Source organism: Fringilla coelebs (genome assembly GCF_963513975.1).
Source record: "Fringilla coelebs genome assembly, chromosome: 1".
Classification (NCBI taxonomy): domain Eukaryota; kingdom Metazoa; phylum Chordata; class Aves; order Passeriformes; family Fringillidae; genus Fringilla; species Fringilla coelebs.
This window is the reverse complement of record NC_140028.1, coordinates 93,660,338-93,676,648: the sequence shown is the minus strand read 5'-3', so window position 1 is coordinate 93,676,648 and position 16,311 is coordinate 93,660,338. Positions and strand designations below refer to the sequence as shown.

At 39.3% G+C, this 16,311-nt stretch overlaps 1 protein-coding gene across 1 annotated transcript in view; it reads left to right on the top strand.

The window, feature by feature from the left end:
- KIAA0319 overlaps positions 1-11,895 on the top strand; it is a gene marked incomplete at both ends in the record, with an annotated part of 39,505 nt that extends 27,610 nt beyond the window's left edge. The window contains 9 exons of the mRNA XM_084226068.1: positions 926-1,074; positions 2,976-3,127; positions 4,180-4,318; positions 5,502-5,661; positions 6,979-7,121; positions 8,115-8,237; positions 9,177-9,267; positions 10,795-10,886; positions 11,717-11,895. Coding sequence (XP_084082194.1) covers positions 926-1,074; positions 2,976-3,127; positions 4,180-4,318; positions 5,502-5,661; positions 6,979-7,121; positions 8,115-8,237; positions 9,177-9,267; positions 10,795-10,886; positions 11,717-11,895 — 1,228 coding nt within the window. The remainder of the gene's footprint in view (positions 1-925; positions 1,075-2,975; positions 3,128-4,179; positions 4,319-5,501; positions 5,662-6,978; positions 7,122-8,114; positions 8,238-9,176; positions 9,268-10,794; positions 10,887-11,716) is intronic.
- Between the last annotated feature and the right edge of the window lie 4,416 nt (positions 11,896-16,311).

The following is a 16,311-nucleotide window of genomic DNA, read 5'->3' as shown; positions in this document are numbered from 1 at the left end:
TCCAAAGATTTTACTTATCCTCAGTAAAATAGAGACCAAAGTGAAAATGATTGAGTCTAGAGCCTCTTATCCAATCCTGTTGAAGGATGAATCGTGAATTATTTTGAAAAGCATTTTCAGGACAAATCCACATGGGTAAGTAATAGTATAAGAAATAGCAATTTTAAACTGAACTTGAAAAGCTCAGACAGTCTCTGCCTATGTTTTGCAATGTTTCATTTTGTGGCCTACTTTTATAAAATTTAAGAGAAAATGATAGGAACTTTTGTGTCTCCTGTTAAAAAGCAAGCAGCAGGTTTGGGTTGCATCCTGTAATATACCAAGTTTTTCCATTTGTGCTCAGAACTAGGGTTTCTAGGTCACTTGTTTATTGAAAATAAAGTGTCAGTTACTTTGCCCTGAACTTCCAGTAGCAGGTGACTAAATCACTTTGAATGATAATTGAAAATATCATACTAAAGCTTATAACTGGATGTTTATGTGCAAACCTAACTGATCCCTAATAAAAGTGAAAGGTATTTTAGCTCCTGCAGCTGTTGTACCTGGTACAGGAAGAGTTATGCTGGCAGACAGTACAGGTTGTGTGTGAGTGGCTCCTAGAGCAATATAATTTGCATGAAATAGCCATTAGTTATAGTTCTGTTTTCATGCTCTCATGAGATAGAACTGTGGTGAGGTTGAACTTCTAGGAGGTGTTTTCTACTCTTCTGATAGGTGGGGATGTGTGCTTGGGTGCTTTGACTGTCTTGAGAAAAGGCCTTAATGAATTCTCTAAACTAAACTCATGTCTCAAATAGTTCTTTAGCCTTCTTTCAGCAGCAGTAGATCTATAACACACAAAATCAAAAGGCCTGAGCAATAATGCTGCTAAGCTCACAGTTTGGCTGGCTGGGCACAGTTATTTTTGTGACATGTTTTGTTTCAGTGGGCCAAGCTCTGTACAGATGGAAAATGCTGACAAGGCCATAGCAACTGTGACTGGTCTCCAGGTTGGTACCTATCACTTCAGGCTGACTGTGAAAGACCAGCAGGGCTTGAGCAGTGCATCTGTGCTCTCCATTACTGTGAAGGAAGGTAAGCCTGGCTGCTGCCTCTTAGGGCATGGTGGGCAGCTGGACACTTCATTCAGGCACTGACGGAATGTGAAGGAAATCAGAACAGAAAGGTGTAACATATTTTTTTTTATATTTCAAATGTGTTTAAGAAAACTGCTCTTTTGTAGTGAAGTAGTATTAATTAATTTCCTTTGAAGAATTAATTTCCTTTGTTGCAAGCTGTTTCAATATTCGATATATGCAAAATTAGTTATAATCAACATGCTCCAAAATAATATTTTTTGACAATTGTATGTCTACATCATTAAGAAGATATGTTTTTATTTTATCTTTGAAATTAAGCTTTGAGCAGAAAAGCAGTTTTACTGTGGATTTTAAAGTAACATCCAAGAAGTGACATCTCAGTGAACCAAGTCCCACTTAAAAATTTAATATTAAAAGACCTGGGTTGTTTGTAGTGTTGTTTTGTTTTTTGGGGGGTTTGGTTTTTTGGTGGTGTGTGTTTGTGGTGGGTTTGGTTTTGTTGGGATTGTTGGTTTTGTTTGGGTTTTTTTAATTATACAGAGAAACAGTTGCTGTAGTGTGTGGTATTTTACATTTTGTGGGTTTTTTTCCCAACATGCATGCTGTAGAAGAGGCTTTAGGATAGTCACAGTATCATAGAGGGGTTTGGGTTTGGAGGGACCTTAAAATCATCTTGTTCCAAACCTCCTGCCATAGGCTGGGACACCTTCCACTAGACCAGGTAGCTCAAAGTCCCATCCAGTCTGGCCTTGGACACTTCCAGAGATGCATTGACTTCAGCAAGCCCAAGGATGCAGTTGGCTTTCTGGACTGCAAGTGCACATTGCTGGGTCATGCTGAGCTTCTTGTCAATCTACACCCCAAATCCTTCTCTTCAAGGCTTAGAGGCATTATGCTGACTACTCCCAATCCAGTCTCTGCCCAACTTATACTTGGGAGTGGCATTGCTGTGACCCATGTGCGCCTTGGAGAAGAAGCTGAACTTTGTTTTGCTCATGTGCATCATTGCTTGAACTTTTTCAGAGTTTCAGTTCGTGTTCAGTTAGAAGTATGTGGCCCTAATGTGTCCATGGTCTTGTTTGTGCTGTGAAGTGTGGCCACATTAAGTTCTGTCTACAGGCGTGGGTTTGATATTAAAAATACACAGTTTTCCAATAGCCAAGTTTAGTCAACCGATTTTACTTGAAAGAGGCACAACCCTGTGTTCTTAACAGACAACACCCTTGAGATCTGCCTAGGACTGAATTATTTATGTCCAACTATTTGTGTACAGTGAGGTATTTCACTCAGCCCCACAGCTTCCTTGAGACCCCGCTTACTAGTTGTGTTCTGAAAAAAATCAGTGATGTCTAGTTTCTGAAAAGAGAACATGTTCATCTTTCTTTGGTTTTTTTTCACCATATGCCCAATGCATGCCTTAGTTTCACTGCTAGTGGTGAGCAAAAAACATTTGGGAATTAGACTTACTCTTAAGTTTCCTGATTGCATTTTGTCTAAATACAGGTGTTTTGAAGATACAAGATCTTGCACAACCTTCTATTGGGTAATAAGTGATTTTCCAGATGAAAAGGTCCCAGCATGGTGATCTCACTCTGTGCTGTGTTTCTAAGTAGGCAGAAAATCTTTTTGCTAGAGTGAAAAGATCTGATGCTTAAGTTATTGTGGGACTATGAATAGAATATCCCACAATGCTTTTTGAAAAAGATCTTTCTCCTCAACTGCAATGTCCTCAGAGCCAGATATTGTATGCCCACTCATCCTTTCCTTGTAGCTTTGATATGAGGTTCTGTTGTTATTGTCTGTAATCGTCAGGTAAAGAATTGCAGTGTGGGTGTATTGGCAATGGCATGTCACATGTTTTGAAAGCAAATCCATCTCCACTATTTTTATGGCTAGAAAACAACAGTCCACCCCGGGCACATGCTGGTGGGAAGCACGTTCTAGTGCTTCCAAACAACTCTGTTACCTTGGATGGCTCAGGGTCTGCTGATGACCAGGGGATTGTGTCATATTTGTGGATTCGGGATGGTCAAAGCCCAGCAGCTGGGGTAAGTTTCTTGAAGGTTGTAACATAATTTGGCTTTTGTTATGCATGTAACTGCAGCAGGGAGAGCAGGTATGACCCATAAGATGCTCTCAGGTGTGCTGCCTGTTTGTGGTTTGTCTCTTCTGCTCTCTGTAATGCTGTGGTTCAAGAGGCTGGTGATATTTTTTCAGTACAGCTGGAGAATATAGTAACTAAGGACTGCAGCAATGAAGAGTAATTGGTGATAGTATGAAGCTAATGTGTTTGAGAGAAAAATAAAATCTGAAATCCAGATATTCCAAAGGAGGAAGGGTCTGAGAGAACAAGTAGCAATAAAGTTAAGGAATCCTGCCTGGTAGCATATGAGGTAAAGTTTAAGGTAAAAATGGTGTTTGGCATTGCATGTGTAGGCAGACAATTAGCCTGGCAGACAATTAGCCTGGAAGGTTAGGGCAGGGTAGTGGGGCAGACAGCAGAAATACTTGAGGATAAACTTCAGTTTTGTGTCAGCTAATAAAACTGGGATAATTTTTTCCCTATTTGCAAAAAGTGTTGTGGACAGCTCTTTGGTCTCAGGAAGATCAGCAAGATCAGTAAATCAGCAAGTACTGGGAGAGGAGAAGAAGCAAAGTCATAAAAAAGACTTCTAGAAGAAATTCACATGAGTCTGGAAGAACTGAAGAGGTTTAGCTTAAATATAGCTGGCAGAGTTGATAGTTGAAAATGCATGAACTCCAAGGAGAAGAAATTAGGAGTTAAGGAAGCAGAACTAAGGATAACAGAATAAAATTGAGAAATAATAATGTAACTGTCTTGGATTTTCAAGAAGATGAGTTCTTCACATTGTTAGCTGTTCTGTCTTTGGGTATTTTTAATGAAAATATCCATAGTGTGCAGACATCTTCATTAACTTTCAGATTTCATTACTCTGCTGTAAACTGTGGGTAGGTCACATTTGTCCCAAAAGTCAAAGCAAGAACACACAGCATCACACCAGATAGCTGTCTTGATAATGAAACCTGCAAATGACATCTTTCTCTGAGGGTGTAATTCTTCTGGACCTTGTTTTTGCAGGATGTGATCCATGGCTCAGACCACGAGGCAGTACTGCAGCTAACTAACCTTGTGGAAGGAACCTACATTTTCCACTTGAAAGTGACAGATGCTAAGGGAGACTCAGATGTTGATTCAGCAACTGTTGAAGTGCGGCCTGGTATGACAATTAAAAGGTCATCAACATGTTGTGAATACCACATCTTTGTTCTCCTCTTCACTTATTTATTCAGATGTTGATGAGAATCTCTCAAGTTAAAACACAGAGCAAACAGATCTCTCTCTTTCTGCCTTCTTACTGTTCTGTGACTTGGCCTAACTGTGTTAAAAGGTGACATAGGGATTCTTAACTACTACAGTTGCCACAGTTAGGACCATAAATAGATAAAAATTATACTTACTAGTTAATATTTTCATTAGGCTTTTGTTGCTTCTCATTAATTGTAGGTTTTTTGTTTCTATTTCTGGTTGTTAATTAGTTTGGCCAATAGAAAGAGATGGGAGCTGACCATTAAGTTTAAGTACAAATGCTGCTGTTTAATGGTTGAAAGTGTGGCTTTGTTTGTTTTTCTCCTTTCATCCTGAAAGACCAAAAAATTCCTCCAAGAATTTCAGGGGGTTATAAATGCAGGTGAAATAGCTAAATTATGGAAGTTGAAGTTTCAGGTATCTGTCAGAGATACCTAGTTTATCTGGCTTCTGGGCAATGATTTTGTTTTTGTTCCTCAGTTTACTGTTGAATGTAGTCATAGTAATTGGATTATGATTCTCACGAGATATCTGTGAAGTTTGTTTTGTTTGCAAGGCACTCAAGAAGTTGAAACACCATGTAACAGAAATCTCAGTTTGTGAGGGTAGGCAGGGTAAACATATCTGATATTTCTCAAATTTACCATCCTCATTTAGACTTGCTCACTCGCTTGCGTGCTACAATATGAGTCCATCTTTGGCTCCCTTTTCCAGAGTTGTCAGCAGTAGATTACTAGCAGGGAACTTGATAATTGGACTCATCTAGTGCTTACCTCTGACTTTAGGATGGCAGCATTTAGGAGAGCAGAAGTTGCTCTTCTGCATGGAAATGTGTAAATGCTGAAGGTGCACCCTGAAGTACTTTATTTCTATTGATAAGATGGGTTACTATCTTAGGACCCACCAGGTTTGTTTCATAGATAATATGACAAAATAAGCTGAGTACTTCTCTAAGAACACAAAAGATGTTGGCTTATCAGTGAAATGGGTCTTATGCAGAAAACTATAGTGTTAATAAATACTTTCAAGTACTGCATGTTGGTACTGAAATACTTTTCAGGCTCTGAAGGAACAACATGTTCTTCTTCTGTCAGATCCCAAAAGGAGTGGTCTGGTGGAGCTGATCCTGCAGGTTGGAGTGGGACAGCTAAGTGAGCAGCAGAAGGACACTCTGGTGAGACAGCTGGCTGTACTGCTGAATGTTTTGGATTCAGATATCAAAGTCCAGAAGATACAAGCCTATTCAGATATAAGGTACAAAGATGTCCTGTTGTGCCAGAAAGACTTGTGATTTGCTTTGCCTCTCTCACTGCTTGTAATTATAAATAGTGTTATAAATAAAAATAATCTTTTCTAAGATGACAGAAAATGCTCTACTTCTCAACAGAATGTACTTTAAAAGGTGAATTTCTTCTGTGGTAGAAAATTGATGAGGTAAACTCTGTAGAGGCTCAGAACTACAGACATGTTTTATTTCAAAAAATCCCATTTCTTCTGTACAATTTTTTTCTTTTCCTTTAAAGAAAGTGCATGCATATATATTTCAGTGTCTTTGCTGCTGTTTTTTCCAAATGTTTGATGGAGTGAGATAAACAGACTTTCTCATAGTGAAGCATGTATTGTATTTCAAAATAATGTTCCAGCTCTGTTTAATCAAACCTACTTTATTTCCCCTTTTTTTTCTACTTCTTCTCCATGGTTTTGATATTCTTAATATTTTATAAACATTTTCCCAGGTAACTGGTGATGAAAATCCATTTTTTGCACAGAAAACTCCACAGTGGATTCTCTTAAATGCAATATTTTGCCGTGAAGAAGAAATGCTCCCTCCACGTGGTGTAGAATGCTAGAGATGGCTGTGTGTACCCTGAGAAACTTGGTACATGTTTAGTAGATTGGTAGAACCTGTTTACATGAGTTAGCTTTAAATTACTTGTTGTCAACCACTTTGTAATTTAAAACCCATTTTCATGTTTGTTTAGCTTTTGGGGAGCTTCTTAAAATTTAAAAACACAGTGTGGAAAGTCTATCATTTATAGCTATGATATTTTTAATCACAGCTTTTCAGATTAAAATATCCCTGAAGTGTTTGATACAGGGTGAGATCAACACCACCCAACTTACAAGTTGTGGATGACAGGGTAGGAGGGCTTCCACAAGAAGTTCTCTGGATCCCTTGCTTCTGAGCTTTTTCTCCTATTAAATTCAGTTTCCTAAATTTAGTGAAATTGCTTCAGAGTGTTTTGTGACAGGCTTTATATGACAGTGGAGAAAGCAAATGTATACATAGTTGAAGCAAAAGTCAGGAAGACCAAGGAGGGAGTTATATTTGTTGTTATCCTCATCTGTCTTCTGTGAAACTGAGAATCCCAAGAACAGCTGGTGTTCCCAGCTCAGAATGAAGATCAGTTGAGTGCTCCACAGACAGAGTTCTCTAATCTTTATCAGTGGTGATTGTGAGTTTCCAGAAGCAAAAAAGACTAAACACTATATGCCTTTATACTTTATTGCTGAATTCCTGACAAAAGTGGCCTGTGACAGCAGTCCTGACCTTAGCTGTTCTTTCTGCAGCACTGCAGTTGTGTTCTACGTGCAGAATGGGCATCCTTCCACGGTGATCAAGGCATCAGATGTCTCACGGACTCTGCATGTGCAGCTTTTGAAACAGAAGGCTGACTTCCTGCTGTTTAAAGTCCTGCGAGTTGACACGGCTGGTATGTTTTGGGTTGTGCTTGCCCATCTCAGAACTTTGCAGGCATTTGGCTAACACAGCACCTGGGAGCACTGCATGAAGTCTTTCTGTCTGCCATCTGGTGTCTAGGCTCCGTGGGTGTAGCTTTACAAAAGATGATGTTGAGGACAATACTTAAAATGCTTCATGATTTGTGGTAGGTAGACTGGTGTCAGTCACTCTTAAAAGACGTCATCTGCTTCAGCAGGCAAAAGCACATCTTAATCTGGTCTGCATCAGAAGGCCTGTGGAATGAGGATAAAGATACCTTAAAGGTGTATTTAAGTATTATGAGGATATGAGGGTAAAGATACCTTTTCTTAGAAGATGTGCAAATCTTAATATAGCCATAAAATAGATATGTTTCCTTCAGGTCTTTTAGTGTTCAGTAAATAGGCTTGTAACCTAACTTGTTCTTGTCTGCCTGTATCAGGCAAAATGGGTGATAGCTGTGTTACCACCTAGTCTTCCAATCTTTGCAATATACACAGGCCACTGGGGTTTCCTATAATGAACTCTTTGTTTTGCCCAAAAAAAAAGCTTGAAAGTCTAAGCTTATTTTAAGCTTCACTAGTAATGCCAACCCTTTATGATCCTTAGGTATTACAGTCATAACTTCTCCATAATTTAAAATTGGGACATAACAATTCAAGTAAGCAAGTAAACAAGTAAACAAAGTAAGCAAGCTTTGGTGATAAAATAGTCACTGATTGTGTAGTAAATTCTGTCTTTATTTACTGGTTGAAAAGGTTGTTTTTCTGTTATAAATATACTCTGATTACATTCTTTCTCTGCACAGCTAGCAGTCTGCTAGACTGTAGATCTATTTACACATAAACCCACAGGAAAGGGAGTTTCAAAACATATCACAGTGTAATGAGGCAGATGCTTTGCCACCAATCTGGTCTAACATTAAGAGGATGTATGACAAGTTGTCCATTTATACAACAGACCCTGTGTTTGGTTCTGTTCTTAGCCTGTCTTTTGAAATGCTCTGGACATGGGCACTGTGACCCCATAACAAAGCGCTGCATTTGCTACCAGCTGTGGATGGAAAACTTGATTCATCGTTATCTAAATGATGGAGAGAGTAATTGTGGTGAGTTTGGTGTTGGGGGATGTCTTTCAAGAGTAGCTTGTCATGTGAGACTGTTGATTATTTGTTCTCTGAATGGGGAGATGCTGAGGGGAGACTAAAACAGTCTGTGTTTTCCAGCTCAACAGTACCTTTCTATCGATAGATATTTGGATAATTTCTTGAAATGATATCTTGACAGTAGTAGCCTAAATTTTGAAGAAAATCACTATTTGATGAAAGCTTGGTAATGGGAGGGAGATTTTGCAACAATTTGGAGCCAGTTGGAGGGTTTCTTGAATATCATGGGCATTGCAAAGCTTTTGAGTAGGACTGTTGCAAAGCTGGAAAAGAGGCAACAATTTCAATTTCTCTGAGTGGGTGATTGATGCTTCTGTGCCAGAATATGATCTGATCTAAGCAAAGACATCAGTCTTCTGGACTGACCAATGCTGACCTTTAGAACCTGATAACACTGACAACTGTGAGTATACACATATTGGAGTTCAGATGGTTGCACATCTCTCTGTGTCCTTTCCTGTTTACCTGGATTTATAAATATAAATGTGCAGCTAGAAGGATCTACATCTAATCAGCTCCTCTTCTGAAACACTACTAAAGTGCCAGACTCAGACCACCTCTTTTTTTTCAGTTAGGGAATGATAACTGAGGTGATAACCATGACCCTTTGCAGGACTGTCAGTTCCCACATAGACTTCAGATGTCTTGGGATGGTAAAAGGTATTTGAGAGTATCTAATATCTAATAGTATATCTAATGTGCACTTCTAACCTTAAAGCTTAAAGATTTTTAGGAATTCATCTAAGAATATGTTGGTGCTGAGTTTTCCTACATTCCTGTTGCCACTCCCCATTCCTCAGGATTGGTGATTTTATTGGAGTTGTATTAGAAATTATTCTATTCATATGACCTTACAAAGCCCTGTTGTGTTTCTTTTTTCAGAGTGGAGTATACTCTATGTGACTGTATCTGTTTTTATTTTGATTGTGGTCATGGTAGGGCTTGCCTGGTTCTGCATCTGCTGCTGTAAAAGGTACATGATTTGTGTTTCTTTTTGATGGGGTATACACAAAAATTGCACACAACTGCCATGTTTTAGTCCAGTCCATAGCACTAAACCACTGAGCTCATTTTGGACATGTGAGGAGCTTCCTGTAGCTGTTTCTGTAGACACACTTTTGAAAAAAAAGGAGTATCCATTTGTGTGTCCCTGCTCTTCTGCATTATGAAAACAAAAAAGTTAATGTTGCAGTGTGCTTCATATTAAGTGATAATTGATGTTAAAATGCTGAGAGTATGCTGCAGATCTTCAGTCTCCTACTGAGTCCTGCAGGTACTCCATGCTAAAAAAACAAAAGGCACACCCTGAAGATCACTGATGTAAGAATGTTCTAGGCCATGGGAAAGGATCTGCTCCCAATCTGTTTTATGCTTTGGACAAGAAGGGTTGGTGCCCAAGCTACATGTGGCTTACAGGCAAGGAGTACTCTAGTGATCTCAGTCATGCAGACTTCTTGCTTCCTCTTTCCTTAAACAGGAGCATTCATAGTACTGAATGTTGTTTCCCTCCCTGCCTCCCCTCCAGTCTTTCCTAGTGAGCTGATAAGAAATTCTCTTTCAAGTGACAAGCCCCTGCAAGTTCTGTCGCTAGAGCAAGTGTTTTTGCTGCAGCTCAAACAGCTCAACAAATAGATAGCTTGTTCAGGTGTTAGCAAAAATAAAATGCCATCAAAATCTTTCTGGGTTTTCATCTTTTTCTAGGGTGTCTTTGCAGTATGTAAAGGATGTGTAGGAGTTGATACCAGTTTTATTTTTATGGTTGAGGGAACAGCGCTGTTAATAGAAAATTTTAAATAGTAAAGTGTGTCCCATTCCACTCCCACAGTGTGGGGTGGAGCCTCACAGGCTTGTGCATATTGGATGATTGTTTGAGGGATTTTTTTGTAAGTTCAGCTGCTTCTGTCCTTTGTCCTCACATGGCTTGTGCCTGAGAGTGAGGGCTGGTTGATACAGATCCACGTGAAAAAGATGAGAGAATTACAGCATGGGACAGAATGTCAAGAGATTCCCTTTGCCTTGTGGAAACTACGTGAAAAAGACAGTGTAGACTCAAGATTTGGCTGGAGATTTGGAGTTTTTAAAAACTTTGAGTTGCCAGAGGAATTCTACAGAAGCTCGTGGAGGGAAGGCCAAGGCTGGCTGTTGTTGTAATGCTGGCTTAGCAGTAAGGTAGCTTCTCCACTGTGAACTGTGGGGGCACATGAATATTCATCTTCCATGTGTGCAGTTACTATGCTGAAATTGAACTAACTGTGGCTTAGGAGATCAAATCAATCTGCCTTGCTTTCTTCATCTTTTTATATCAGTGAAAATTAGCAACACTGTCTTGTCCATATTGTAAAACTGCCTTATTCAGGTACAAGCTAGCAATATTTTTAAGTGGAGGTGAGAAAGTGCAATTACATTCTGTATATTGGGGTATGTACATGAAAAGGAAGGAGGGGGCAGATTTCTGTGTGTACATGAGAATTAAATGTCTTCTTGGTTACTATCTTTTTAGCAGGAAGAGAACAAAGATAAGAAAGAAAACAAAATATACCATCCTAGATAACATAGACGAACAGGAGAGAATGGAGCTACGGCCCAAATATGGTACGTGCTGTATGGCAGCCTGGGAGCTCACCCAGCCAGTGTGTCTGCATTGATACCTGTAGGCAGGAGGAGCCCAGAAGCAGACCTACAAGTCTGGGAATGGCAGAGACAGACAGTGAAGTGGCTGGGGGAGAATCAGTTAATTTCTTTAATAAAGCCTTGGACTCAGCCTCTGAGCTTCAGAGTTTATCTAATTTAGAACATTAAATTGCCCCACAGATTTTCTCCATGTAAGCCTTCCTCCTCTGCACATGCTTTAATTTGGAGCTGGTTTTGTGGCTGCACAACAGTTCCCTCCTGACCTATCCATCCCTGTTAAAAATCAGTAGATTTCAGCTGCTGTTTACATGTCTTTTAATTTACCTGACTTTCAGTTTTTAGCAAGGGAAGTGTTGGAATCCAAGGAAACAAAATCATTCTGAGAAATTGCTGTCCTAGAAAGACAGAGATAATGTTTCTGTAGAAATCATGACTTTTCATTGCCACTTATGTTAATAAGGTCATTGAGTTGAAAGACTGATTCCAGATTCAAGATATTAAAAATATATTGGGTATGTACTAAGATAATCTAGTTGTTTAACTACATTTGAATTTAAATGCATATATTCACATTTCAGAGTCGTAAACTAATGGTCCTGCAATGAAGTCATAAGAGATCTGAAATGGTATATGATACTTCTAAAGTCAGTTTTTGTATTGGTGTATGCTGTTACATTGCACTTCAGAGAATGTTTTCACTTACCTTTCATATCACAGCAGGGGAGAGGATGGTAATACACTACTAAAAATCCAAGCCTTCTAATGAGTTTGTTTTGCTTTTTTATTGTCAGGTATAAAACACAGAAGTACAGAACACAACTCCAGTCTGATGGTCTCTGAGTCAGAGTTTGACAGTGATCAGGACACTATCTTCAGCAGAGAAAAGATTGAAAGAGAGAATTCTAGAACACTTATAAATGGGTCCGTCAGAAATGGAGTTTCCTTCAACTACAGCTCCAAAGACAGATAACTGAATGAGGGTAAAAGCACAGAACACACTGCTGCGACACATCTGAAACATGTTGGCCCGCTTCTGTTTTTTCCAGAACTAAAATCTTCCTAAAATATCAACTAATTGCAGATTGGAGGGTAAATTTTTAGCACAGGTAGGGGAAGGCAGAAGGAGGGAGAAAGGATTAGATGGTCAGCTAACTCCTTTTGTCACCATTATAGGAACAAGAAAAAGCACATCTTATTTCTTGCATGTTCTGTGCTGAACGTTTCAACTTCAGAAGGCCTTTGTTTCCATATCACTGCTACAAAACTAGCCAGGGCTGTTCTGCTACAAACTATGGTAACTAACAATGGCATACAGATTCATATGTGCTCCTAATGCTCTCTTTGAGAAGTGGTGTGATTTGCAACGGCAAAAGCCAATATAGATGAAGTCCCTTACAATTATAGAGAGCAATATATGGCCACAAGCTCCGTCTTAATTTTTAGTTTAGGATGGAAACACAAAGGGCATTTTTAGTGCAATGTTTTTATCCATCTGTAGTTTGGGATTTCCTTTTCTAGGGTAGTGTTCATTGGGTGAAACATTCTTGTTTTCAGGGAAAGTTAAAAACTGGAGCAGTTGCACTGGATCAGCTATAATGTAACATGGTGTATGGTGTCCTCTGGGATGCAACGTTCCCTGTATTCACATAGGAGGTGTGATGTCTGCAGGGAAATCCAGCCTTAGGTTGCTTCTGTAATGATCAAATTGCTTTGGCTCTGCCATGTCCATCCAGGAAACTAGCAGGAAGGACTTGGTGTGATGCACCTTGAGAAGCATTTTGAGCATCCCAAACAACCTTTTTAGATCACTATGAAGAGCTCTGGACCTTTTAAGACTGAATGCTCAGCTGAGGTGAGTTTTCATCTGTCAGCATCAAGTGCTCAGTTAAAGGATGTGCTGGGCACTTGTGCAGTGAAATGTTTGTGGCAAAAACCCTGTGTGGAGCAGGAGGTTCATTGTACTTTCTTGTTGTGGTAATCGGTATTGAGCAATGTTTTAGCTTGAACTTGAGATTGTTTGATTTTTTCCTCTTTGGCTATTGAGTGACTGGATGTATTGGACTAAAGTGATCTTTTTTGGTCTTTGGCAAGGGTAGGTGTATTGCAGTTCTGACATTCTTGTTCACAGTCTGTGTAATTTCTCCACAGTCTGCTTGTTAGGCTTTGAAATCATGTTCCCAGTACTGCTTTTGAAATCCCTAACTGAAGGCTTGACTCAGGCCTCACTTGTGGGAGCATCTGTATCAGTGGTACTGTTTAGCCATGACATCAGCTTTTCCTGGGGGTACTCTACTGATGTACTGAAGTCTAGGGCTGAGATAAAGATGTGTTTTGATGGAGAAAGCATTCCTCTTTGAGGAGGGAGCATTTTTGAGGAGGACTTTTTTTTTAATGTTTTGGGAGTTTGTTTTGTTGCTTTGGATTTTTTTAATCCAGTGGTAGAGAACCCATTATCAGAGGATGGAGCAGTATAGAGATCAAGGGGAGGATTGTAGAAGGGTCAGGGAGGGTGCATAGCCCATTTCCATCATGAGGAATAATTTAGTTGAGGATTTTGGGGCTTTCTCCATCATTTTTTTGAAGTCTGACACAACAGAGTAGCTGGTTGAACACTGTGGCTTCTGTGCTTCTCTTGTTAATGGACTTGGGCAGCACGCAGAACTGTCTAGGCTGGAAGAAATCAGTGGTCAAAAGTTGCAGCAACATAGCGTGCTCATAACTTGTTTCATACTTTTGATTATCGAGTGCAGTCACCAACAGTCCCTAAGGCTACTAATTCAGCACTGAGGAGTATTTACCCTGTGTCCAGTCCTGCATTTTTCTGGAGATCTTTGTGTGGCTGCAGGAGTCATTGTGGGGTGGGAGAGGCTGTGAAGAGCTAAAAAGGGCTAATACAGGTGTTGTCTATGTTTTCCCCATAAGCAGTGCAGTATGAATGGTATGATTTGCTTCATTCAGAAACCAAGTTTCAACTCTGTGTATGGGGAGTTTAGGCTATTTCTTGAAACAAATCTATCACACTCTCCCTCTTCTTGAGAGTGTGAGTGTGTATGTATATATGTATTTTTAAATATCTTGGTCAACAAAAGCAAGGTCAGCTTCTAAAGTATTTCAGTTCCTGCTCCAGATGTGTTAACATAATAAAAGCAGCGTTCACTTTAAAGCATTCCTGAAAAAATTTAAAGCCCACTCAAAACAGTAATTTATTTCTTTCCTTTGAAATCCAAATGTTGGGCTTAATCCATTATGGATAACTAGACAGAATGTTCTAGCAGGAATTATTCTCTTGAAAACATGCATTTTTAAACAAGGAAATAATTTGCCTAAATAATTTCAAGTTCGTACGTGCTGTGCTGCCATTGATGCTTCTGCTAAATACTGTCTCCAGTGTGCCTTTATCTATAAGCTTGCCTTCTAGGACATGTCAGTGCAGTCTGCAGCACCTGTCAGTTTTGTGCAATTAGTGACTTATGTCTTTTGGGTTTATTTTATGTTTTTAAAGCCAGTGCTGAAACTTTAGGATGTTCTTCCTTGGAGGTATTGAAATATCTTTTTTTATAAAACAAACAAACATATAAACCCCACCAAAATGAGGAATTGTTTCTCTAGTAAAACAACTCCAGGAATCATAAACCTGCATTCCTTAATGCTGCAGAATTTCCAGGACTATTCTCCTGCCCACAGGTGCAGGTGGGCCCAGATCTTTGGATCTCTTGTAATGGGCCATGAGAACATATGCATGATTTGGCTAAGTGTTTCTCACTCCAACAAATAAGAAATATTAGACCAATTTCTCATTGTATAAGGCCCTAGCAAGTGGATGTTGCTTGGTAAATTCAATTCTCTGATGATACTTGAACATCTTTGTTGCTAGCAGTATTTTAGCTGTGTTTTCAAAGTTGAATATAGTTAAAAATTTTCAGCTGCTTCTGATTCTAGTTTGATTGATTCCGCCTGCTTGTAAGGAGAAGTTATTCCTTGTACCATAAGAGCAGGCTTGCTTTTAATATGTGGCACTTGCACAGAAGCTGAAAGCAATAATTTCTGGCTCTGTGAATTTGTGGTATCACGTTTGTGTCACTTGGGCAAATATGCTTGTGTCAGGAATTTAGGAGGGACTACAGCAAGCCTTGTATCTTGATTCAGTGTAATTGTTACTTCTAGAACTACTGCTTTCTTGCAGAATGTCAGTTCATACCTTGAATGAAGGGTCAGAAAACTGGCTGTAATGGCGCAAACACAATGGCAGAATTTGGATTCTAACCCTTTGGTTCAGATTACTATAGATTCCAAACAGGTTCTCAGTCCTCATGTTTACTTCTGCACACTGTTTTCCTTCACATACAGAAAGAGTACTGGCAGCTGGTTTGTAAACTTCCCACAAGACTCTTCTGCACTGAAAAGCAGAGGAGATCAGATAGAGCTTGTCCTGTGTGGCTTACAGTCTACTGAAAATAAAGAATAGTTCAGTTTGGCACTGCTAAGGTACTGCCTCTTGTTGAAGGCAGGCAGTGGTGGTGATACTTACAGTGCCTCATTGCCTTGAAGTCTAAGCACTGGATTTTCATTTGCATCTTGATTTTACACGCACAAGGGATTGTCCAGCTATGTAAAAGGACTGCCTTTGTTTGCATCTTAAGGAAGGACTGTATTTTGGAAAAACTTCCTAAGTATTAAACAGGTTCAGTATCCAATTGTAGTATTCAATGCAGTACATAGACAGCATGAAACTGCCATGGCTGCAAACAGATAATTGTCTTGTGGATTTTATTTTCCTAACTAGAATAATACTGCAGTATGGAAGTTTACCTTGGCAAATCTGTTGAGATCCACATCCAAATTCTCTGTCCTGTGGTTCAACCTGTCATATTAAGTAGAAAAAAACAAAGCAAAATGCAGTATGTCTAATTACAGACAATTGTTTATTTACATAGGTGAAAAAAGGTTATTCTTGTTTTGTGTGTAAGAATAAATTATCAATTCTGTCTTTTTAGTAAAGTCTTACTCTCCCTCTGTCAGATGCATCAGATAAAAGTACTGTTCAAGCATCTGTTTCGTGCTGTCAGCTGTTTGCTTATACAGTATCAGTTTTCCTTTCCTTTGTCTCCTTTGGGCAATCAGAAGTTCACAGACATGCAAGGAACTTAAAAGTGAGACAGTGAGTCCATGCATGTGTTCTCTGTGCTGGTGCAAACTTTCCTCAGATACTTTGATGTTCTTGAAATAATTGAGGTCCTAAGGAAATGTTCTATTCCTGCTTTTATTCCTGTTCTATTCCTGCTCACCTCAAGTGAAACTAATTTTGTCCCCCATTATACCAGTAATGGGCAGTAGTCAGGTGGAGCTTCAGGGTGGTAGTAATAAAAGAACAGTAAGTGTAGTCTTC